The sequence below is a fragment of the Pipistrellus kuhlii genome, unplaced genomic scaffold, assembly GCF_014108245.1.
Source record: "Pipistrellus kuhlii isolate mPipKuh1 unplaced genomic scaffold, mPipKuh1.p scaffold_m20_p_9, whole genome shotgun sequence".
NCBI lineage: Eukaryota > Metazoa > Chordata > Mammalia > Chiroptera > Vespertilionidae > Pipistrellus > Pipistrellus kuhlii.
This window is the reverse complement of record NW_023425595.1, coordinates 55,500,561-55,527,565: the sequence shown is the minus strand read 5'-3', so window position 1 is coordinate 55,527,565 and position 27,005 is coordinate 55,500,561. Positions and strand designations below refer to the sequence as shown.

The following is a 27,005-nucleotide window of genomic DNA, read 5'->3' as shown; positions in this document are numbered from 1 at the left end:
TTTTTTTTTTTTAGGAAACTCCATACTGTTTTCCACTGTAACTGCACCAAATTGCATTCCCACCAGCAGGGAATTAGTGTCCCCTTTTCCCTATTTCCTAGCCAGCACTTGTTGTTCGTTGATTTTTTTTTTTTAATTCTCATAATTCAGCTGCTTATACACAGAAAGGAAGTGGGCAGCATGATTGGGAAGAAAGGGGCGTCAGTTAAAACAATCCACGAGGAGAGTGGGGTGGGGATCAACATCTTGGAGAGGAATTGTCCAGAGAGAATCATCAACTTATTTGTTGATTTTTAAAAATATATATTTTATTGATTTTTCATAGAGAGGAAGAGAGAGGGATAGAGAGTTAGAAACATTGATGAGAGAGAATCATCAATCAGCTGCCTCTTGCACACCCCCTACTGGGGATGTGCCTGAAACCAAGGTACATGCCCTTGTCCGGAATCGAACCCGGGACCTTTCAGTCCTCAGGCCAAAGCTCTATCCACTGAGCCAAACCAGTCCCGGCTATTTGTTGATTTTTTATGATAACCATTCTGAGAGGTTATATTTCATTATGATTTTAATTTGCAGTTCTCTGATGATTACTGACTGTTAGCATTTTTTCATGTGTCTCTTGGCCATTTATATGTCCTCTTTGGAGAAATGTCTACTCAGATCTCCTGGCAATTTTTTAATTGGATTGTTTGTCTTCTTTTTGTTGAGTTGTATTAGAACTTTATATATTTTGAATATTAACTCCTTACCAGACATATCATTGCCAAATACATTCTCTCATATAAAGGGGGTTCCCTTTTCATTTTGAAGGTGGTTTCTTTTGCTGTGCAAATGCTTTTTATTTTTATGTAGTACCACTTACTTTCTCCTTAGTGTCCTTTGTCCTAGGAGATGTATCAGCAAAAAATCTGCTACATGAGATGTCTAAAATTTTACTGCCTGTGTTTATTTCTAAGATTTTTAGGGTTTTATGGTATAAATTAAGTACTTTATCCATTTTGAGTTTATTCTTGTATATAGTGTAAGTTGGTGGTTTCGTTTCATCCTTTTTGTATGTATCTGTCCAGTTTTCCCAACATCATTTTGAAGAGACTGTCTTTATTCTATTGTATGTTCTTGCCTCCTTTGTCAAACATTGAGTGCAGTGTTGGGGTGGAGGTCCATTTCTGGGATCTCAATTCCCTATCTGATCCATTGGTCTATATGCCTGTTCTTATACAAGTAGTAGACTGTTTTGGTTATAAACGCGTTGGAGTAGAGTTTGGTATCCGATATTGTGATCCCTCCAACTTTGCTCTTCTTTCTCAAGATTGCTACAGCTATTTGGGGTCTTTTATGATTCCATATAAATTTTTGGAGTATTTGTTCTAGTTTTGTAAAGTATGCTATTGGTATTTTAATAGGGATTGCATTGAATCTATACAGTGCTTTGGGTAGTATGAACATTTTAATGATGCTAATCCTTCCAATCCATAAACATGTATGCACTTACATTTGTTTATATCTTCTTCTATTTCTTTTTTCAGTGTCCTATAGTTTTTCCAAGTTCAGTTTTTTTACCCCCTTGGTTAAGCTTATTCCTAGGCATCTTATTTTTTTGTTGCAATGGTAAATGGGATTGTTTTTTTAGTTTCCCTTTCAAAGAGTTAATTATTGGTGTATAAAAATGTCATCAATTTGTCAATGCTGATTTTGCATCCTGCTACCTTGCTGAGTTCATTACCTAAGTCTAGCAGTTTCCTGGTAGAAGATTTAGGTTTAAGTATAATATCATGTCAAAAAACTGCAAATAATGACAGTTTTATTTTCTCCTTTCTAATTTGGATGCCTTTTATTTTTTCTTCTTGTCTGATTGCTATGGATACGACTTCCAGTACTATGCTGAAAAGAGTGATGAAAGCGGACAAAAGATAGGTCATTTTTAGCTGTACCCACATGTGTCCCATATAAATTCCTCCTTTTCTTTCTTTCATGTCCATCTAACGTTCCACTCTGGGGTACCTGAGGGTTTAAAATCCTAATAGGAAATCTTTTTCCTATCTGTCCATAATATGGTTTCCTAATAATCATGGGAAAATAATCATCAAAATTAAAAACTATGTTGTTTACCAAAGCCTTAAAGATCTTTAAAGGTTTTTAGGCCGAAACCGGTTTGGCTCAATGGATAGAGCATGGCTTGGGGACTGAAGGGACCCGGGTTCGATTCAGGTCAAGGGCATGTACCTTGGTTGCGGGCATATCCCCAGTAGGGGGTGTGCAAGAGGCAGCTGGTCGATGACTCTCTCTCATCGATGTTTCTAACTCTCTATTTCTCTCCCTTCCTCTCTGTACAAAATCAATAAAATATATTTTTTTAAAAAAAGGCTTTTAGAATAGTAACTAATTATAATTTAAAATCAAATAAAGCAAAAGATTGTAACTCACATGTTTGAGATCATTTTTGAACTGTTTGAGTTCATATCCTCTGGAAATCTTTGGGGAAAACAGCACTGCTCCATGCATATGGCTGACTAACGATGTGATGGTCCGCCGGCCCACACCACTGCGTCCTGCTAACAGCAGTGAGCCTCCGGGAAAGCTCAGCACTCTGTCTATCCGAGACATGTAATCCAGGACTTCTTGAAAAAGTAAAATATCTAAATTCTGGTTATCGCGTCCATAATGAATAAGGCCCTTTTAAAAAATCACAAAGAAAAATTTATAATTACTATCAGTCCCAATTGCATAATACAAATATTAATATCTAGATTAAGATATTAACTTTTAAGGCACTCTAGAAAGGAGTTAAGTGATTATGTATATTCTCACACTCTACATTTTATTTTTTTAATAATCCAGCTTTATGGCACTTTCTAAGAAAAAACATATATATCAAACAAGTTCAAGGGTTCACACAATTGCTATAATTAGTAAAAAGCAGTGTGAGCTATCAGGTTAATTATAAAAACTTCAAAAGACCTTATATTTACCAGTTCTTACAAATCAGTGTGCAAGACCAGATATAACAATCCTAAAATTCTAAAAACTTTGTGCCTAAAAAATATTATGTGAACTCTTGTTCTTACTCATTGCTCAGAGATGAGTCAAAATACTGCACAAAGGAAGGATGCACTGCCAGGAGCTATGTGATACAGTGAAAATAGAGAGAGAGGACAACTAGACCTCCCATACTTAACTTTAAACATTCTCAACTTTGCAATATCCATTCCAGGCAAAGCAATCAATTCACCAGACCATGAAAAACTTTTCTTGATATACAATCTGGACTAACTTCCAATATAAATATTAATTTTTAAAGCAATCATATGTAATGCTATTTCTTCTTTACTGTAATTAAACTTAAAAAAAAAAAAAAAAAAAAAAAAAACTGCCTAAGACAGTGCCATTCAAAGGTTCAGTGAACCAGCAGCATAAACATCATGAGCGAGCCTGTTAGAAATTCAGAGTCTTTGGGCCCCTCCTACTGAATCATACCTCTTTGGGATGGGACCCGGAAATCAGTATATTTTCTAGTTCTTGTGCTCACTGAAATCTGACACCACTGGTCTAGGATGATATACCAATTAATATAAATCCTTATTTATATTTCCAACATCATGTGTCTTAGCAATTTTGTATGTTATCTGTGTAAGCACATGGGCGTGTAGTAAGATCTGCCATAATGAACCATTTTCCAAAATAACCAGTTTTGTATATTTTATAATCTTGTACTCCAAAATCTTTCAATAAATATTTTTAAATTGACTATAATAACCAAAGTCAAATCCATGATTGATATTATACCTTTTTAATAACATCCCTGAGCTCTGCAGAGTTTAGTATTCCAAGTGGTTTTCCGTGTGGAGGCAACGGCTGTCCTGGGAGTGCCCTTGTTCCTGAATCATGTCGGGCTCCCCATGTAACATAGAAACTATCTGTAGAGATAAAAGATATTGTTTTAGGCGTGTTGTTTATAACGGGAGCATCAGTAAAGTACATTGCTCATTAAATTCTTTTTAAGTTAGTTAGTTCAAGTAAGATCATATACCAAAAGGCAAAGATACACTATTTTAAAGTGTACCTTGGAAGACCAATATGATCGATAAGATACAAAGACTTAATTGCTACCTGAAAAATAACTGATGGGATCCCTATATTATCTTTGCATCCCTCTTCTCTTACTCCCCAAAATGAATTCCTCCCAAATTTCCCTATTAATCCCCTTCTACTCTGTCCCATTTTCCTTCTCTTTCTCCAGAATCTCCATATAAAATTTAGAGAATAAAAACATAAAATTCTCAATAAAATAATCTCAAAACTCTCCTTGAAAAAGAACATATAATGCTAATAGCTCTAATTTGTAAAATAAAATTTTAAAATTAACCAAATTTTAACAAAAAATCCCACAGATTTCCTGGAAATTTATCTACAGCACTGTTCCTGTTACCATACAAGAAAAATCTGTTCACCATTCTATTGAACGTTTCCGCTGCCAATTCCTCTGGAACTGTTCATCAAGTATCCTCCTTGTCACATGCCCAACTCAACCTCAGCTTAATCTTTCCTAGACCCAAGCTACTTCATGTTCCTCTCCTTCACCATCACACTCCTTACATTATTCTTTTTCTTACATTATCTTCTATCTTCAGAAACCACTAAACTAAAACTCTTATTTGGGATCAACAATACCGTCCTAATTTTGCAGTCATTTTTTTTTTTTTGTGAAGCTTCTTAATGAACCATTTTTATATATGTACTTATCAAGTCAAAATCACTACTTTTTTTTTAATCCTCAACCAAGGATATTTTTCCATTTTTAGAGAGACTGAAAAGGAGAGCAGGGAAGGGGAGAAACAGTTACATCCGTGTGAAAGAGACACATCCACTGGCTGCCTCCCCCATATGCCCTGTCTGAGAGTGGGAGTGAACCCACAACCAAGATACGTGTCCTTGACAGAATCAAACCCTCGACCCTCCAGTCTGCCAGCCAACTCTCTAACCACTGAGCTAACCAGGCAGGGCCAAAATCACAACTTTTCAGTTTTCTATTTATCCCTTATATGTTTATCTTCCCTGGGATCTAATTCAGACTGTTATTCTTTAATTCTAAACATTCCTCTTAAATAATTTAATCCTATTCTGTTGCTTAAATTATCAATTATTTACATACCCAAAACCTATTCACTATCTCTCCCCAGCTTTAGTTTAGTCCCATATTTCTAATTGTTTAACAGACATATAATTCATGCAATCATTACTAAATATTTACCACAGACCTGTATAAAAACACTGTATTTTGTTAGCGATAAATAGTAAGACAAATACTATCCCTACTTTTATAGATTTATAAAGCTTATGTAAATTCTAAGAAGATACTCAAAAAGCTTGCAAACATTCAAACACCATCTAAAATTAAACTCCTATTTGTACTCCTCCTCATTTCTCCCCTAGACTCTGGTAGTAGCATTCTTAACTTGTATCAATGCCATAGGTCTCTGCCCCCTTAACTATATCCTGACTACTACAAAAATAACACAGACAAAACAAAATCTGATTGGTCCACCACACTCCAATATCACAGAGATTCCCACTGCCAAAACAAACACAGTTCTGCTAATCAAGGCCTTCTGCAATCTGGGTGCACTGACTGCTTGAATCTTCTGTCTCCCTTTCTGCCCCACTATATACTCCAGCCTTCTCAAGCTGTGGGTACTTTACATATTCTGTTTCCTGTCTGGAATGCCCTTCCCCTCTTCTTCATTTAATATAGTCAACTTTTGCTCTAACCAGATGGCTCAGCTGGATAGAGCATCATCCCAAATGATGCTCTATCCACTAAGCTGAACTAGCCAGGGCTAGCTAAAGCAATTTTGAAAAAGAATAAAGCAGGAGAAATCGGTCTAACCAATTTAAGACTTATGTTGCTACAGTAATCAAGACAGTGTGGTATTGGCACACATGTGGAAGGACATACATACACATCAATGGAATAAAATAGAGAACCCAGAATTAGATCAACACAACTCATTTTTTACAAAGGTCTGAAAGGAATTTAGCCTTTTAAACAAATGGTGCTGGAACAAGTGGACATCCATAAGCAAAAAAGTAAACCTTGACTTAAATCTTATTCCTTTTTTTTAATCCTCACCAAAGGAAATTTTTCCAGTGATTTTTAGAGAGAGGGGAAGAGAGAAGGAAAGACAGAGAGAAACACATCAATTGGTTGCCTCCTGCACGAGCCCTGACCAGGGCCCACGCTGGGAGGAGCATGCAACTGAAGTACATGTCCTTGTGCCCTTGACCAGAATCAAACGTGGGACCCTTCAGTCCAAAGGCCATCCCTCTATCCACTGATCCAAACCAGCTAGGGCTAAATCTCATTCTTCATACAAAAATTAACTCAAAGTAGACCATTGACTTAAAAACGTAAAACTATACAAGTTTGAGGGGGGAAATCTTTAGAAACTAGAACTAGACAGTTATTACCCGACACCAAAAGATCCTTTAAAAAAATTTAGTTCATTGGGGTTCACAAAATGAAAACCTTTTTACCTCTAAAGGACCCCCATTAAGAAGATGAAAAGACAAGCTATAGAGTGAGCGAAAATATCTGCAAACCACAATTTGACAAAGGACTGGTATCTAGATATATAATTAACTCTCAAAACTCAGCAATAAAAAAAGTAAACAATCTAATTAGAAAATGGGCAAAAGGCATGAAGAGACATTTCACTGAAGAGGATACACAGATGGCAAATGAGCCTGTGAAAGGATGTTCAACTAAATTAGCTGTCAGCAAAATGCCTATAAAAACCACAATTACATGAACACACACTTATTACCACGGTTAAAATTTAAAAGTGACAATAACAAATGCTGGCAATGAGGCAAAGCAATTCTACCACTGATATACCACTGATGGGAATGTAAAATGATACAGCCACTAGAGAACACCATGGCAGTTTTAAAAACATAAGCATACAAGTACCATACAACCCTACAACTGTACTTGTGAGCATTTATCCCGGAGAAACAAAACTGTATGTTTACACAAAAACCTGTACATGTGTTTATTACAGCTTGTTTCCTAATAGCAAAAAACTTAACTCAAATGTCCTTCAACAAAATGGTTAAAGAACTTTAAGTTCAGCTGAAGACCTACTCAGCAACAAAAAGGAACAAAGTACTGAAATATGCAACAATCTGCTTATGGATATCTCCAGAGAATTATCCTAAGTGCAAATAAGATTACTGAAATAGCAATATTAAAGACAGAACAAACTGGTAGTTTCCATGGGGTGAACTACAAATGGGTAACATGACAGATCTTTATGGTGATTTACTGTATCCTAAGTGCATCAATATCAATATCCTGCCTGTGATGTTGTACTATCAATTTATCAAATGTTACCACTGGGGAAACCCAAGTAAAAGACACATGTACTCTCTCAGTATTAATTCTCACAACTGTATGTGAATCTATAATTATTTCAAATTAAAAATTAGTTTTAAAAGTTTCATGGTAGCTTCCTCAAAAAATTATTATTATACTAGAGGCCAGGTGCATGAAATTTGTGCACAAGCGGGTACCCTCAGCCCATCCTGCACCCTCTTCAATTGGGGAGACCTTGGGGGGATGTCTGACTACCAGAAGACAGACATATCTCTCACAATCTGGGACTGCTGGCTCCTAATCACTCAACTGCCTGCCTGATTGCCCCTAATCCCTATGCCTGCCTACTGACCACCCCTAATCTTTCAACCTGCCTGCCTAATTGCCCCTAACTGCCTCTGCCTACCTGATCACTCTAACTGCTCCCCTGCCAACCTGTTTGCTCCCAACTACTCTCCCCTGCCAGCCTGACTGCCCCCAACTGTCTCCCCTGTAGGCCTGGTTGCTCCCAACTGCCCTCCCCTGCCAGCCTGTTTGCTCACAACAGCCCTCCCCTACTGGCCTGGTCACCCCCAACAGCCCTCCCCTGCAGGCCTAATCTCACCCCACCTGCCCTTCTGCAGGCCTGATCGCATCCCCAAATGCCATCCCCTGCTGGCCAGTTAGCTCCCAAAAGTCCTCCTCTACTGTCCTGGTCACCCCAAATGCCCTCCCCTTCCAGCTTGATTTTACTGCCAACTTCCCTCCCCTGCCGACCTGATTGCCCCTAATTGCCCTCCCCTACCAGCCTGGCCATGCTAACTGTTCTCCCCTACTAGCCTAGTCTCCCCTAACTGCCCTTTCCTGCCAGCCTGGTTGCCCCCAACTGTCCTCCCTTGAAGGCCTGGTGCTTCCCAACTGCCCTCCCCTGCAGGCCTGGTCCCTCCCAAATGGCCCTCCCCTGCTAGCCATGTGTGGTAGACATCTTGTGTCCACATGGGGATGGCCATTTTTGGCCACATGGGGGCAGGCCATCTTGTGTTTTGCAGTGATGGTCAATTTGCATATTACCTCTTTATTATATAGGATACCTCTTATCAAGCATTTATCCCAAATTATTCAGAAAAGTTGTACTGATTGTAAAACAATGCATGCTGTATTGTAATTATCAATTAACAATCTACTAGAACAAATCTTTGTGGCACCTGAACACATTAGCAATAGTCACAATTGTAAGCAATGACTTTCTTATCTGCAGCTGCAATCAGATTTCAAGTTTTTTCTGATTTATTTCTAAGTCCTAATATTAAAGTTTTTTTTTAATTTTATTTTATTGATTTTTTACAGAGAGGAAGAGAGAGGGATAGAGAGTTAGAAACATCGATGAAAGAGAAACATCGACCAGCTGCCTCCTGCACACCCACTTCTGGAGATGTGCCTGCAACCAAGGTGCATGCCCTTGACCGGAATCAAACCTGGAACCTTTCAGTCTGCAGCCTGATGCTCTATCCACTGAGCCAAGCCAGTTTTGGCCAATATTAAAGTTTTATTAGCAAATTAGTATTCATCTATATGAAAATCTTATTTTCCTAGATCTAACATATATCACTTCTTTGAAAAGTAAACTACTAAGCCCCAGCTGGTTTGGCTCAGTGAATAGAGCATTGGCCTGTGGACTGAAGAGTCCTGCGTTTGAGTCCAGTCAAGGATCGAGTTGCAGGCTCGATCCCCAATAGAGGGAATGCAGGATGCAACTGATCAATGATTCTCTCTCATCATTGATATTTCTATCTCTCTATCCCTCTCCCTTCCTCTCTAAAATCAATAAAAATATGTTTTTAAAAAAGAAAGGTAAAATACTGAGGAAAAAAATATTATTTGAGTCCTATATAGGAGACTACAAAATATACCAAGTTCTAGAGAATTCAGATACCTAATAAGATACCGATATCATCTAATTCCCAAAAGTTATGCCACTTTCTTTATAAAAAGAAATGTTAAGATTAAGAAAAAAATTCACCATTTAAGAACCAAAGCTTTTCCACACTAAGCCATGAAACTACAGGCCACAAGGGCATAAACCTTCACTAAAAAGCAAGCCAACTCTGCACTACTACCAGGCTTCGCTCAGCATTTCAGCCTACTTCAGGTACTCTTGAACTTACTTTCTGATTCCAAAACTCAAGAAGTACTGAGAAAATTACTCCTAGCAGTCTCAACATCCTTCTCATCTTCATAATTTTGGCTTATGTAACATGACCCTGGAACCAATATTGAATCCAGAAATGTACAAAGTGGGGCAAGTAGATTTACAGTTGTGAGTACATGAAATACAGTTTATTCTTATATTATTATTTATTAATTATTGTATTATTTTCCATACAAACTGTAAACCTTACCTTTGCCCCAGGCCCTATATAGAATGTATTATAAGAAATATTTTTGAAGCCTCGCTTTACAATCTAATAAAACAGAAATACATTTTGTAGCTTAAAAGTAGTTATATTAAGAAATATTTTCATAATATGGTCCTTTTTTATCAAAAGTCTTTTCACCATGATGATTTTCATCACATGCATTATTCCTAAAGCAATTTTCAAAATGCAAATTTGTGATTAAGCAGTAATAATTGCAAATGCGCAAAGCTGCTTTGACTAAATGATGTTATGCTTTGTTTACCATAACAATGGGTGAAGCTAGTAACAAAAATAAATAGTTCTGTGCTGACATTATGAACAGTGACAGGAATGAGAATGGCTATTACTTTCAAGTTAAAGTTCATTGTAATCAAATGTGGATTTTCATAATAATTTTTAAGTTTCATACATATATAACTATTAAAAATTTCTTTACTAAAACTCTTTCAGGAAATACAATTTTGAATTGCAAATGTAAAATGCTATAGCCAGAACCCTTTCTTCCCCCCAAAAAAACAATTATAGTTATCATAGTTGTGTGGAATATAATTATTGACATCTAGCAAAAGATGACAGAGAAACCCCCTATGATTAAAAATTATCAGAAATTTTATTTGTTTAGACATACACAACCATGCTATTAGTAAACTGAAGTTCTCATAACGTTTGTATATTTATATAAACTCAGTAACTATATTACCTGCCATATTGTCTAATACATCTGACCCCCAATCTCCTTGAAACACTGATGTTAAGATGTTGTCAAATAAATGAAGTTCCTTTGCACCAACAATTTTGTCACGAAATAAGCGCCGTGCTTCATATGCTACAATTTCTAATACATAATCTAATGGATGGTTTGATGATCCTAAAAAAGGCAAAATTTTAATTGTAATAAAATTAAAATGACTTTAAAATGGTCAGTTTCAACATATTATTAGAAATTAGGGGCCCCATGCAAGAAGATTCGTGCGGGGGTGGGGGGAATGTCCCTCAGCCAGACCCGCACCCTCTCCAACTGAAAGCCCTCAGGAGAGCCCTCTCCAATCTGGGAGTTCCTGTCTGTTTTTGCAATCATATGAGCAAACAGTCTGAGACCCCAACAGTTTGGTTTGTTGCTCACAGAATAATAGAGACTTTTTTTTCTTTGCTTCATTGGTGGAGATTTCCTGGAAGTTTTAGGATACTTCCCCTTTAATTTTTCCTAGACACTCTGATTTTACTTATGTCTCTCACCTTTGCTTTCCTTCCGTCCCCTACCACAATAGTAACTTGCTCTAGGCTCACTTTGCTCTGGTGTCTAGGAGATTTGTCTGCCACCAGAACTACTATTCCCAGAATTCCTGGTGCTCCCCATGCTCCCTTCCTGCTTTGTCTCAGCCCCATAGCCAAGCTGCCAGCTCTCCCTCTCTGCTCTCCATCTGGCCACTTGGGAAGCCAAGTTCCCCAAGCCACTCCACTCTCTGCCCAATCTCCCACTCTGCTCCCCGCCCAGTGCCTGTGTATGCAAATTAACCCACCATCTTTGTCTGGTTAATTTGCATACCCCCTCCAGAGGTATGGTCAATTTACATTTTTCTCATTTATTATATAAGATAGTGAAAATCTACATACCATAATTTTGGCAGCAGACAAAAAAAAAAAGAAATAAAAAAAAGTTTAAATTTATTGAGTTAATGAGTTGGTAAATTTTTCTATTATTTAAAGTTAGGCACTATTATCTCTAGTTGTTCAATAAAAATATCAATCCAAAAAAGCATATTAAACATGATTTGGTTACAAAAAATAATAATTTCATTTCTCCCAAAATCATGTTTTAATCATGGTAATCATTAATAGTTTATATGAGAAAACATAATAAAATATTATTTTATTTTTAATGTTCATTTAAATTATATGTCAATATTATTTCACTTATAGTTTTTATAATACTATAAATAGCTACAATATTATTTAACATAACTATCACAAACAATAGTATAAAGATACACACAAACACACACTATGGCATTCTAAGAAAGATAAGTGATTTGAAATCATGAAAGCAAAACTTACCTCCTTCTAAGTCATATCTGAATAAGCCAAGAACCCACTGGGTAAGAATGCAAGGAGTAAAAATATAGTGACTATAATCGTCAACTGTAAATTTCGCCCGCACCTGTAAAAGAGAATACAGTAAATCGTCTGTCTACTTTTCATTTACTCTAGACTCACAGAAATGCCAGTTTCTACCAGTGGATGGGACTGTATTTCAATGTAAATGACTTCCTTAGTTATCTCGTATATTATATTTTATGAAGTTAAAACATTACATAAGAAGTATTGTTCATAGGCTTCAACAAACTGCCAAAAGTTGTCCATAGCAAAAATAAAATAATAAAATAAAATAAAATGCTAAAAAATACTTCTAAAGAAAGAAATTCAAACCTACGCTTTCTGAAATGGTGACTGTAATTCCAAGGAACTCACAGATCTAGGTAAAACCCATTTTCTAATGGCTGGAACCACAGAGCTAGCTAACTTATGTTCAAGAAGCCACTAAACTTTTAACACATCAAAGTCACTCTCTAATAAATAACCAGTAAAGAGCCTGTCCCTTCCTCCCTATGGACAGAGCCATTGCTCTTATTCTGGCCTTGATCATTGCACATTTGAATTAAATTTTTTAAATATAAGGAATTTATTGCATTTGAACTCATCTTTCCCTACTTGTACTCCAACTCTATAAAAAGCAACTTCCACAAACACTTCCATAACTTTTACATACTATTAGCTTTACCTAGGAAGAACTTTCATCTCCAGCCACTCTGCAAATTTCTATTCATTTTTCAAAATTCACATCACATTTCACCTCCCCTTAATAACTACCACACACAACAAAGTCATCTATTCCTTCTCTACACTTTCTCTGTACCTTGTGCATACTGTTGTTACACTCGGGACACTGTATTAATAGTGTATGTATATGACTAGGCTCTTCATTAGACTGCGAGCCTCAAAAGAATAGAGACTCAGCCATTTTTGCATCCCTAGGATTAGCACTATAGAGAGACTGTACTCAGTAAATGTCTTCTGCCATTCTTAATACCTGATTTCAAATATCATCCCCTTCCATCAAAGAAGGATACTATAGACATTTCCTCACAGGTAACAAGGAAAACAAAAAACAAAACAACATCAAACACTACTCTTGAGTTTGAAGTCTAGGAGATAGAAACTAATAGAACTCAAGAGAAAGATATGGTTTGGGAAAAAAGATGAACTCCATTCGAAATATTCTAAATTTGAGCTAATAGAAGAATAACCATCCATCCACTAATTCATTCAGTCAGTATTTACTGGGTGTCTACTTGAAACTGCCAGGGAATACAATAGAGAATAAAGTACAAAGAGCATCTGCCCTCACAGAGCTTACACTCTAGTTAAAAGGTCTAATAAACAACAGGAAGAGAAAATCTAAACATCAACATAGAGCAAAATTAAAGATAGTCCTTTGGGAGAACTTCCAGAGGATCCAAGATGGCTGCACAGGTAAACACCTAACCACAGCCGCACACAACAATTTCAGTAAAATACAACTAAAATATAAAATGGACATTACCCAGAACTACAGGAGAGTCGAATGACTGGAAATTCTACAACAAGAAGCGAGGAGAAAACCAGAAGGAAGAGCGGGGGAGCTGTAAAAGCCCAAGGTACGGAGACACGCGGCGTGCGCAGAGAGGATGGAGCCGGAGAGGAGAGGGAGGCTGTGTGCCTGGTGTTCCCTAGGAGGAAGGAGATAAAAGTCCCGTACTGTGCTGAGCCCCAGTTACGACTGCTCTGAACCCCAATTCTAGGCCAGACCCCAGGGACCCAGGCTCAAACAGGGGGAGCTGGGCTGTAAGGCAGAACCCCGGGGGAGCTGCGAAAGACAGAGCCCCCAGAGGTGCGCACATTGCACGCAGAGAAGGGACAGTTGGCTGTGCTGCGGGATTGCCCTGGTGGGAAGGAGATAGGGGCTCCAAACTGCTCTGAACGCCACCTCCAATCCCACCTCCAACTGAACTGAACCCCAGTTCCAGGCCTATTGGGGGAGAGACTAGACTGTTTGGTAGCAGGCGAAACTCGAGGGCACCTCACTCTCAGAGGTGCTTGCAGTGAGTACTGAAGGACCCTGAGGAATACTGAGGCTCAGGAGCCGCATAGGGCATGGCTGACAGAAACCAAGGCTATAGGCTCCACCCTGAAACTCCGCCCCATCAGAAAAGCTGCGAAAATGCCGAGACAAGGAAATAGATCACAAACGAAAGAAATGGAGGACAAAAAGCGACTGGATATAGAGTTCAAAACCACACTTATAAGGTTTTTCAAGAATCTCCTAGAAAAGGCCGATAAAATAAACGAGACCTATGAGAATATGAAAAGGGATCAACTAGAAATAATAAGAGATCAACAAGAAATAAAGAATACATTGTCTGAAATAAAAAATATTATACAGAGTCCTAAAAACAGAATGGAAGATCGCAAGAATCAAGTCAAAGATTTGGAACATAAAGAGCTAGAAGACACTCCTCCTCAGAAGAAAGAAGGCAAGAAAATCCAGAAAGTTGAAGATAATGTAAGAAACCTCTGTGACAACTTCAAGTGAACCAACATCAGAATTATGGGGGTCCCAAAAGATGAGAGAAAGCAAGATATCAAAAACATACTGAAAGAAATAGTGACAGAAAACTTCCCCCACCTGGTGAAAGAATTAGACTTACAAGTCCAGGAAGCGCACAGAACTCCAAACAAAAGGAATCCAAAGAAGGAATCCAAGACAAATCATAATTAAAATTCCAAGAGCAAAAGACAAAAAGAGAATATTAAAAGCAGCAAAAGCAAAGCAGGTAGTTACCTATAAAGGAGCACCTATACGATTGTCAGCTGATTTCTCAACAGAAACCATGCAGGCCAGACGGGAATGGCAATAAATATTCAAGGTGATGAATAGTAAGAACCTACAGCCAAAAATAATCTACCCAGCAAAGCTATCCCTCAGAATCGAAGGCCAGATAAAAAGCTTCACCAATAAAAAAAAAGCTAACGGAGTTCATCACCACCAAACCAGAATTATATGAATTGCTGAAGGGGGTTCTTTTGGAAGAGAAAGTAAATAAAGATAAAAAACTATGAACAACAAATATGTAACTATCAACAAGTGAATCTAAAAGCCAAAAAAATTTTTTTTTTAAATCTGATGAACAATATTAACTGGTGAATATAATAGAATCAGAGGTATAGAAGGGGAGTGAACTGACAATTCTCGGGGAAAAGGGGATATGGGGATATTGAAGAGATTGAACATAAACTGTGCACCTATAGATGAAGACAATGATGGGTGGGGAAAGGGCAGAGGGTGGGGTGGGAACCTGGTGGAGGGGAGCAACGGAGGGGGGGGAGGGGAGAGGAACATCTATAATAATATGAACAATAAAGATAAAAAAAAAAAAAAGATAGTCCTTTGAAGTGATACAAATAGACATGAAAAACATATACCTGTTCATACACTTGCACCATAGATCCTGCTAAGAGATAAATTTTTGATGAAGAACCCCAAATAGAATGATTCTTCAAATTTTTATGTAAAACTGGTTCCAAATATGCCCCATAAATTGTCTGTAATTGCTCTCTTTCTGGGTAACTGAAAAAGAAAGTCAAAATAAATACTTTTTTAAAGAAGTTTAAATAAATTATTAATCTAAATTATTATTTTAATGTTTACTTATAACAGTGGTTTTCAAACATGCTGCTTTGAGACATAATTGCCTCCAAAATGTACTCAGGGGCTAAGGCCAAGCTCAAAGTCCCTATTCTCCAACCAAATTAGATCCCTAATTATTTGTTGTAAAATACTGAGGGTCCTAATAGAAGATTACAACAAGATTATTTAACAAATATAATTGACTAAAAAATCACTGATCTTTAAAAAAGGCTAAAAGGAAAATTCTCCCTACGATAAGGCACTTTGAGTTATGCAGAGCCTGTACATAGAGCAGTAATCCACCTCAGAACTAAAAGAAGAACTAATACAACAAATAAAATCCAACTCTCCCAAACTAAAATCTATCTCAATACAGTTTAATCAGTGGCTATAACATTTCTGAAAGGAGAATGTTAATATATAGTTACAATTAGCATGAAAACATAAAACCTAGATTTCATAAGGCAAATATATTAAAGAATATAGTGCCATAAGCATAAAATTGCAAATTCCTGTAACAGTTATGGACCATGGAGACGGGTGGATGTATTAGAGTAATGCTATGAGTCACAAAAATAACCTAACTTTACTTTCTTCAGATTTAAATTATCTGTTTATGCCCCTAGCTGGTTTGGCTCAGCAGAGAGAGCATCAGCCTGCAGATTGAAGGTTCTTGAGTGAATTCTGGTCAAGGGAATATGCCCAGATTGCAAGCTCAATTCCCAGTAGGGGGAATGCAGGAGGCAGTCAATCAATGAATTCTCATCATTGATGTTTCTATCTATCTTTCCCTGTCTCTTCCTCTCTGAAATAAATAAAAATATCCTATGTAATAAAATCGAGTATGAAAGTTATCCCCTCAAACAGGAGTTCATCCAAGAGTTTGACCAGGGGGAGGGAATGGCAGGGGGAAGGGAGGTAGGCCCCAGACAGTGGCCACAGGAGGCCCCAGACAGCGGCAGCAGGAAGCTGGGGGAAGGTAGAAAGGCCCTGGCTGGCGGCAGTTGGCCGGGAGAAGGGAGGCCTCAGCCAGCAGCAGCAGATCGCCAGGGGGAGTGAGGAGTATCCAGCCACAGCTGGCAGCTGCTATGGACCCTACGAGTGCACATATTTCATGCACTTGGCCTCTAGTATACTTATACTAATAAAAGGGTACTGTGCTAAATTAGACTGGACATCTTCCAGATGTCCTTCTAGACAAAGCCACAGTGGCAGGGGCCAAGGCAGAGGCAGTTAGGGGCAATCAGGCAGGCAGAGGAGAGCAGTTAGGGGGTGATCAGAACAGCAGTGGGGAGCAGTTAGGGACATCAGGCCGGCAGGCAGAAGTGGTTAGGGGCAATCAGGCAGGCAGGGGAGCAGTTAGGAATCAGCCATCCCAGATTGCAATAAGGATCCTGGATTGGAGAGGGTACAGGCTGGGCTAAGCCCCCCCCCCCCCACCCAAGCACGAATTTTGTCCACCAGGCCTCTAGTATATATATATAAAAGCCTAAGCAACTGACTGACCAGTCGACAGATCACTATAATGCACACTGACCACTAGGGGGCAGAAACTCAATGCAGGAGCTGTCCCTTGGTGGTCAGTGCACTGCCACAGCCAACCTCTTGTGGTCACTTCCTCTGATCAGCCAACCTTGAGGTCCTTCCCCCCCAGCAAGATGGCCCCAATTGACCCCAATCGACAGCCAGGCAGAGGGCCCCCACCCATGCACGAATTCATGCAACCAGCCTCTAGTATTTTAAATAAATAATCTATTTAGTTATATTTATAAAATTTAATAGTGTTTTTGTTTTATAAAATCATAAGCATTTAAATCTAAAATCTACCATTTTGATTCCTGATATTGTTATTTTAGAACAAAGAAAAGACAAAACAGTTCTATTTTATTTCTAATATATAAGAAGTGTTAATTAAAAAAGCCTTTATCCTAAATTACTGCCTATAGTTTGAAAAGGGCAGGAGCTTAAGTTTCGACTATTTGTATATGCTACATTTTGAAGAAACATCATTAATGATATCATTAATAAAATGCAAATATATCTCCCCAAGTTAAAAAAAAAAATTTAAAACACTAAGATACATACTCTATAGCACAAAGACGAACAATAGAAGTAAATCTGGTAGTAAGCTTATGTCTTCCCAGTCTTCCTCCAGCTGACATAGAAGCCACAATTTGAATATTTTCTAAACCAACCCATTCCAAATTTTCATCATAAAATCCTTGATATGTCAATACCTATTTGAAAGCAATTTTTAAAAATAAAAGTTTAATGCTTAAGATTTTCTAATCATAATATATATTTGCATAAAATTCAATTATTTCCAAATGTAATCATCCTCTACCTATCTCAAGAATTAAAAATTAAAATATACTTTAAATTCTTATACTTTAAATTATTATATCATTGAAAGATAATACTATTCAAGACTGTGTTCAAACTGTCAAACTTCAATGGGAAGGCAAGGGAGGGGTGGAGATTGGGGATAAGAAATCGACCAACGGACTTTATGCATGCATATAAGCATAACCAATAGACACAGACACTAGGGGAGTGAGGTCATGTGTCAGGGGTAGGGGGGAGTGGAGGGTTGAAGAAGGTTGGTTGGAGTGAAGTCGATGGAGAAAAAAAGGAGACATATATAGTATTATATGTAATACTTTAAACAATAAAATAAAATTTTAAAAAAGAGAAAAAAAGACTGTGTTCAATGACTATTAACTGAATTACTATCATTTTAAAATGCTTTCTCTCCAATAAACATTAAAATCCAGATGACAGTATAAATCCACCAACAATTATTTTTTTTAAAATATAAGGAAATAATTTTTTGTTCTATAAGTATTTTATTCTTTTTGCAGTAACGTAGTAAAGGTAAACTTGAAGATATATAAGCATAATAGGTTTTAATTTAGAATTTAGGGATTCTAATGTGATATAAATCAGATAAAGGAATAAAATCTTCCACATTGACTGGGAATGTATGGTCTCCAATACTTACACAGGCAAAGAGGGAACTAAAGAACTAAAGCAGCCAGAAGGGGCATGCCTGAGGAAGTTAATGCTCTGAGAATGCAAACCTAAAAAAACGGAAAACTTCCCCAACTCCAGCACCACCCTCAGCTTCTGCTTTCCTCCTTTTAGGAATGAGGGATATGTAATAGGCATAGAGTAAAGGTTGCTTTTACACTTCTTGTCATATATCAACTCGATGCATTATAACTGCTAAATGGAGGAAGACCAAAGAAAGCTGGAACAAGACTGAGATGCCTCAAGAGTTTAATTTCCATGACACAGATAAAACTGACTCTAAGCCGAAACCGGTTTGGCTCAGTGGTAGAGCATCCGTCTGCGGACTGAAAGGTCCCAGGTTTGATTCCAGTCAAGGGCATGTACCTTGGTTGCGGGCACATCCCCAGTAGGGGGCGTGCAAGAGGCAGCTGATGGATGATTCTCTCACATGGATGTTTCTAACTCTCTATCCCTCTCTCTTCCTCTCTGTAAAAGAGCAATAAAATATATTTAAAAAACAAACAAACAAACAAAAAACCTGACTCTAAGGAAGAAAGCAGAATTTTTTTCTAGAAAGAGGAAAGGCAGGGGCTGGGTGAACATGGGCAAAGGTGGGGGGAAATGGGGATATCTATAATAGTATCAACAACAAAAATAAAGTAAAAAACATTAATGAAACTAAATTGGTTTCTAATTATATCAAAACACTTCAAGTGATAAAGCTCACCTGTTGCAGAAAAGCCACCAAAGTACTGGTGCCCCATTTATCAAGTTTGGGTAGGTTGATATCTTTTAAGTACAAAACAAGTCTTTCACAGTCTTTGGGTCTGTATACTCGACCGGTATTAGTACTGATAACCATGCAAGTCTGGCTCAGTTTCTGCAGGAGATGGCGAGACGTAGTTTGTGCACTACAGTGCACTGTAGCAATCTGAGTGGACCGGAGTTGGGAAAAGGCATACCTCAGCAGCATGCTGTGAAAGATGTACGACATTTGGCTTTAAAAATACAATCCATAAAATACTTTTTATATCCAATATAAAATTTCTCTTTTATAAATATTTCACTCTCTAAAATATGTCTGATCATGCGTAAGGAGAAGTGGTAAAATGGATATGGTAACTTTCTAATTTTTAGACTGGAAAAAAATATATTCATATTTGAAGGCAATCCTGGGACTCTTTCAACAACAAAGTTTTCAGAAATAACTTCATTTCATAAAGTATATATAAAAGATACCAACTGTTTCCCCAAAGGTGAAGTAAATATTTTAAGATATTAAGATCTCCAAGTTAGGAAAAATTACTATGACTTTATAAAATTTTTAATTACTACTAAAAATGTGAGACTAATAATCGTTGTCTCTTTTATGTCCAGAAATTATAGACACTAAAAATAGACCGAATTCCACTGAATTAAAAGCTATTTTCAAATAAAGATCTAATGTCAAAATTCACTTTTTATAAAATAAAGCAAATGTTAATTTGTGAGTATATCTAAGGTACTTATTTTTTGTTGTGATTTTTTGGACAGATTCTTTTATAAGTATCTTCTAGATTATTCTCTTTCCATTAGAAAATACATAACCTGGCAGAAAAGAAAAACATATTCTTCTCCATAGTCAAGTTATTATGAAAGAGTCCTTTGTGAAAACAGAAGTGCTAGTTTAACCAAAAAAATAAGTAAAGCTATTAAATCATTTTAAAAGAGGAAAGAAGCATAAATTCACAATATGCACCTCTATCAACATATTTTGCTCTTACCCTTTGCCACATCCTTCTGGTCCCACAAGAATAAATGGCTGTTTAGTGTCAGAACTTAACCAAGGTTTGAAGTAATCTAGACCTCGTTGCATGTCAGGAGTCTGAATGACTGGAAGTGTTTGGATATTGCTGAAATCATCAGCAGTCAAATTTTCCGGCTTCTTCGGCACATATGATGCTAATCGTCCTTGACTAGGGTCATAGTAGGTATCCATTGGTTTGTGCACATCTGGAGGAGATTCTCGTGCCCAAGTAAAAACCTTAAGAGGAAAAGTTGTAACAGAGTATGTGAAATTTTAATTCTTAAAAGTAAATGCCCTAAAAAGAAACATCTTCATTAGAAAAATTTCACATATTATAAACCTACTTAAGATCTCTTATCATTAAAGTAACATTTTATCTCAAATATTATTCCCTAAATGATCATTTAAGCAAATAAATGTCACTAGTTTACATATACACCAAGGTATAAATGTATTCAATTTTTAATTGAGTTCTTATGAGCACTAAATTATAAATTACACAATGTAGGAATCCTATACCCTTCATGTCCACCATGTTCAATCCCAATGTTACAACCATTGTTCATTGTTCTCTACCTGTTATTCTTCTTTCTCACTTTAAAAACTGTTCTTTTCCAAGATATAAAGCGGAGTTAGCTCCTAATGGTACTTTTCAACATCTTTATTCTGAGATTAGGCAAGAGAATATCTGTCTAAATGAATATATTTTATGGTATTGAGTAGTAACAATGAGAAATAGTTGGCAGCAGAATGACCATGGAAAGGGAAACAATAGAGAAAGTAATAAATGATGATATCAAAGAAAAAACAAAATGACATAAATTAAGAAACATAATGTTGGAGTCAACTCAAAGGAACATATATTTAACCATTTCAGTATAGTCCAATAGAAAGAATCCCTTAATATGTAGAATTCAGTTTTATAAACAGCTTAGGCAAACTATACATTTACATTTATTTAAACAAATATTTATAATGATTAATACATCTTAGCAATCGTAACATTAAGACAATTCTGGTTAAATAATTATTTTAAAAATTTATTATTCTAACATTAAAAATAAATACCGTATTTTTCGGACCATAAGACGCACTTTTTTCCCCCCAGAAGTGGGGGGAAAATGTCCCTGCGTCTTATGGTCCAAATATAGCCTACACATATACTTTAAAAATAAAGTTTTTTTACTTGCCCGGCTCTGTGTGGTCTCTGTGTGCTTGCCCGGCTCTAAAATGGTTCTAAATGCTGCTATTTACTTTACAGGGTTGATTACATGTGTTTATGACTGTGATGTTGGGTTTTAATGCACATAAAATATTTTAGGACACTATTTGTTTCAGAATCTTTTTTTCTTCATTTCCCTTCTCTAAAAACTGGTGCGTCTTATGGTCAGGTGCGTCTTATGGTCCAAAAAATACGGTAATTGGATTTATTCACATAGCTAACTAAGTTCAAAATGTCTAACAAAAAATATTTGCTGCAAATTTTATTCTACTAGAATATAATTATTTAAAATTTTAATAATAAATACAAAATACAAACAGAAATATAAATATACATGTATAAGTACATACACGTATTTAAATGCATTATAATGCATTTAATTAAATCTAGTGAATGCATAATTTTAAAATCAAAAGTTCTGCATCTTATAGTTACAGGTAATTTTGGCAGTTAAGAGTCAATGAAAAAATTTTTTTAATGTGCAATGAATATAGGCTTTAAACTGTATTACCTCTCTGGTGAATTCCAGTCGTGATTTCATGTTCAGATTTCCACCAAGTCCCCTTATGAGATTTATAATAAATTGATCATGATCTTTGCATCCATGTAGATGTGACAAACCATTCATCACAGTCCCAACCAAACTTGTTTCTACCACATAGTCATTCTGTTATTTAAAATACATAGTACAGACAAAAGGCAATTAATAAGTTAACTCAGAACATACAGATTGGCATTTGCATATCTTTTCTAAGGATCATCTTTAAATGTATCCCTCTTTTCAACTTATATGGTAGAAAGTTTAGATTTCAATCAGTTATAAAATACAAATTTTGAAAATAAAAAGTAATCATAAAAAGCACAACTATATATTTCTAACTATAGTTAGAATCCTCAAATATATGTTTTTTTTTTACTTCCTAAACAAAATATGAAGGAAAGGTAAATTAATGAGCATTGGTTTAAAAAGAATAGTTTCTCATTTACTCTTACTATTAAAAAAGAAGCTATAGGCAAGGGCTAGATTGATGGCACTGGACAAGGAGCTAGTAAAAAGCAGGCTTAAATGAAAACACATTTGGGAACTTTCTCCCTAGCAAAATTATAAAATGAAACTTTCGAATTGAGGTCACATCGATGATTTTCATCCGTGGTCCTCTAGGGCCCCTGTGTAACTGCCGGGAGTTAGGAGAAGAAAGGGTTCTCATTCATCCAAAAGTGCTTACTAAGAACCAACTATGCACAGAAACTGTATGCAGTGCTAGGTATTTTTTTAAAGAGTGATCTAAACAGGGTATTTTACAATATCATAGAACTTGAGTCTAGCAGAGGAAATAGTTAACAAGTTGTGGTAAAAGCTATAGTGTAGCAGAACAGTGTTTTGAGTAAGTCGGATCGAGGGTTCAAGGCCTCGAAGAGTGACATTGATACTAACGTCTGAAAAGTGAGATCTGGCCATGAAACATATGTAAAAGTAAACCACCGATATAGTTAAGGAATTAAAAGAAGTCTACGTAAGCAAAGGAAAAGTGGTTTAACCTAGAGAGGCAGGCAAGGGCCCAAGTGCGCAGAATTGGATAGGCCATGGAAAGGAGTGCAAGTTTTATTTTCACTGCCTTTAGTCTTCATAAGTCACAGTGTAAAATGATCCAATTCGCATTTTTTAGACAACCGTTCTGCCTGAATAATAAATATTTTGTAAAAATGGAGAAATGAGAGGATGAGCAGGAAAAGGAAAATGGGTCAAAATCCACTGCTTAGGCCATGCAAAGAATTTTAGGCTTTAAAGCGAGATAGAGAAAACCCACATATGTTCTTTAAAGATGTTCTAAATTTCTAAATTAACACAAGAAAGCAAAACTCTGGTTACAAATAAAATCAGTATTTGTCTAGATAGAACATCCATTATGGTATATCTCTCAGAATCTGAACATGGTGAACAAAATATAGAATAAAAAAGAACCCTCAACACATTAATATATATATATATACATATATATATATATATATATATATATATATATTTTTTTTTTTTTTTAAACAATAACAGGGACCTGATCTCAAAACAAACCAGTTTATTTCTAACTGAATCTTTGATGTCCACTCTATGGCTTAATAATCTTATCCTATCATCATTTCTACAATCACAAACTCCTACATATTCCATCTAGTATCATTTATATTTATCATTCTAACATTAACAGCATATAAGTATAGATGCATTGGAGAGCCTTAATGGGCTCTGTATATTTTATATTAATGAATAACGTATCTACTGAAAAGGTGCTGGAACACAGGCATCAAGTATTTAATTGAGCATATGAGTGCTCATTCACTCACCACTCTCTTATTAGCACACTTGGTTCTTGGGATATAATAAGGAGTTAAGACAGGTGTGGTACTTATTCTCTAGGTTCTTATAACTGAATAAGGGTCCCTCGGCATGGCCAGCAATCAGGGTCAATCGGGGCTGATGGAGGCCGGCTGGCCAAGGAGGGACCTCAGAAGGGCTCCAGGGCATGATCAGCCTGTCTCGTGCAGTTCCAGTCAGCCAGAACCCAACAGCAAGCTAACCTACAAGTCAGAGTGTCTGCCCCTGATGGTCATGCACCTCACCAGGAGGTCATGATACAATTCCTAGTCAGGGCACATGCCCAAATTGCAGGCTCGATACCCAGTAGGAGACATGCAGGAGGTAGCCCATCAGTGATTCTCTATCATTGAGGTTTTTATCTCTCCCTCTCCCTTCCTCTCTGAAATCAATAAAAATATATTTTTAAAAAATAAAACAAATAAAATTAGAGAGATATTCCATTACACTGTAGTCAAGATTTTTAGGTAAGCAGTTCAAGATATTGTAGATGGGAGAATTAAAGTATTTTAAGACTAAACATAATAAAGCATTATGCCAAGACATATAGGACAGCAATGAAAACACTTACCTGTTACTCCAACCCCATATTCTGACAGAGCTCTACTAAAAGGCAACTATATCTTAATCATTATACATCTCATCAAACTTAGGTGAAATAGTATAGTTAACTTACCTGCTTTAGAACCCACTGTAAAGCTTTTTCAAAGTAATCTCCAATCCAGGTTTCAAGGTTATGCCTATGTTTAGGAGGCTGATTCCTCAACCAAGATTTTATTAGCGAATTAATATCGGTTTCTTCATCACTAAAACAGATGAACAAACACATAAGAAATTACTTAAGAAGAAATTGTCAATTTATTTTCAAAATAAATTTCTGGTCCAATAAACTAAACACTATTCATGTATCTGCTACATGTTGATTTCATGGGCATATGTTAAGTTACTTCTCCATATTCCCATACATGAAGGTATCATTTTCATTACTAAAGCAAATAAATTTCATCTGTATTACTATAAATATAAATTAAAGAATTATAATTATATTTTCTGCAACATAGCAAAAAAGTAGACTAAACCCATCCTACTAAAAGTGCGGTCTGCTTATTGGAAATACAGAATCCCAAATCCCATCCCAGACCCCCTAAAGCAAAATATTCACTTTAACAAAATCCCTGAGTGATTCAAGTGCACATAAAAGTTCCTGGAAATCTATCTCAGCATCTTAACACAGATCTTCAAAAATACCTGTTCTTTTTCTCTAATCCAAAAATATCAACTGCCTAAATTTCCATGGCATTATTAAAAAACTCTTTCTACAGTATAATTCTTGTAGCAAGGCACTTAATTATATGACTAACATGCATGACTGATATTAAATATTATATTGACATGTTATTCAAAATAATACATTACATAATTATAATTATACTAAAAACAACTCAGAGATTAATAAATTTAGAATTGACAAGGGCCCACCAGTGCATTATTTTTCCTATCTTGTAATACTGTTTCATAGCAACTTGAATTTCTATCCCGTCTAATAAGGAAAAGAAAAATGGAAAGAGCAAAGGTAAATATTTCAGTTATATTAAGTCATCTCAAAACCTATAAACAAGACTCCAAAGTCCTTCAAAATAAAGACATTGTCATTAATGACATCTCCCTAATGCCTTAGGCAACTGCCTTCCAGGTTTCTCCTGAACAATCCTAGTTTATACTCATTGCTCCAGTATAACTAATAGCATTCTTTTTCACTATTTTTTTCATTTTATTTTTCAAATATAGTTTAAATTATTTTGTATTAGCTTCAGTTGTAGTCTCTTTCACTATTAAAAGGTCCTCTTGGTTTATTCTATAGCAAGTGTTCAATAAATATCTACTGAAGAAATAAATGAAACTTAGGTATGAGCTAATTAAACAATATGTATTCATATTTTACATGAAAACACATATACTTATTAAGCCTCTAAAAGCAATATCTGGTTCACCAACAGTTTTCAAACTTCTACAGCAATATCCATGGCATTTTACTCACCATTTATTTTGCTTATATGCTATCTTGTATTATAATTGTCTTATTTATTTTCTCTACTTGAACATATGTTCCATAAAAAGTAGTTCTCTTTAAGTGCAAGTTTTAATCCTTTCCTGCTTTGTCTCTCCTAAAATGACTAACTTTGTGGCAATTATACATTCAATAGATATTTTTTAATTTAATTATAAGTTTTCATTTTATCTTATATTTCTTCATAAAATTTTAAGAATACATGAAAGAAGCAAGATAAATTGTGTGAACTATTGCTACTAAAGCTATAAACCCAATGTTACATTATATATTTTTAAAATATATTTTATTGATTTTTTACAGAGAGGAAAAGAGAGGGAGAGAGAGCCAGAAACATCCATAAGAGAGAAACATCGATCAGCTGCCTCCTGCACTCCCCACTAGGGACATGTCCACAACCAAGGCACATGCCCCTGACCGGAATCAAACCTGGGACCATTCAGTCCACAGGCCGAGGCTCTATCCACTGAGCCAAACTGGATAGGGCACAATGTTATATTTTTAATAAAGTCCCAAAATGTTAGAGTTTATTACAAGTTTAATATAAATGTTTCAAAGAAGTAAGTAATGAAATAATTTTGGAAACAATAAATTTAAACCAAAGAAATAACAGTATCATGTCATGCAACACATAAAGTCACTTTAAATGGTCCTAAAAACAGTAGAGCACTTTATATAGACTGATAAACATCAAATTCTAAACAAATTCATAAAGTAAAAGAGAACATTCTAATTACTCATTTCAGGAGCTAAAATTGGCTCAAATGTCCCTGTTCTGACATGTACATATCTAAAATTAGTTTACTATTCATTTTTGTTCTTTAAGCCTCTTTCAGATATAAAGAGATTTCCAATTTGTAAAATTAAAGGTTGGACCATAAGATCATTTGAACTTGGATTAATCTTAAAATTCTATAAATCTGAGATTCTATTATTAAAATACTAACACTAAGCTTTATAATATTAGCCTCTGCCCTGACCAGGTGGCTCAGTTAGTTGGAGCATTGTCCTGTACACCAAAAGGTTGTGGGCTTGAATCCCAGTGGGCACATA

General features: G+C 36.1%; 1 protein-coding gene across 1 annotated transcript in view; it reads right to left on the bottom strand.

The window, feature by feature from the left end:
* Window positions 1-27,005, bottom strand: part of DYNC2H1 (dynein cytoplasmic 2 heavy chain 1) — a 246,906-nt gene that overhangs the window by 150,431 nt on the left and 69,470 nt on the right. Inside the window, 10 exon segments of the mRNA XM_036426957.2 lie at window positions 2,425-2,673; window positions 3,784-3,914; window positions 10,469-10,636; window positions 11,824-11,926; window positions 15,289-15,433; window positions 17,579-17,730; window positions 19,233-19,479; window positions 20,269-20,528; window positions 22,025-22,180; window positions 24,561-24,690. Coding sequence (XP_036282850.2) covers window positions 2,425-2,673; window positions 3,784-3,914; window positions 10,469-10,636; window positions 11,824-11,926; window positions 15,289-15,433; window positions 17,579-17,730; window positions 19,233-19,479; window positions 20,269-20,528; window positions 22,025-22,180; window positions 24,561-24,690 — 1,741 coding nt within the window.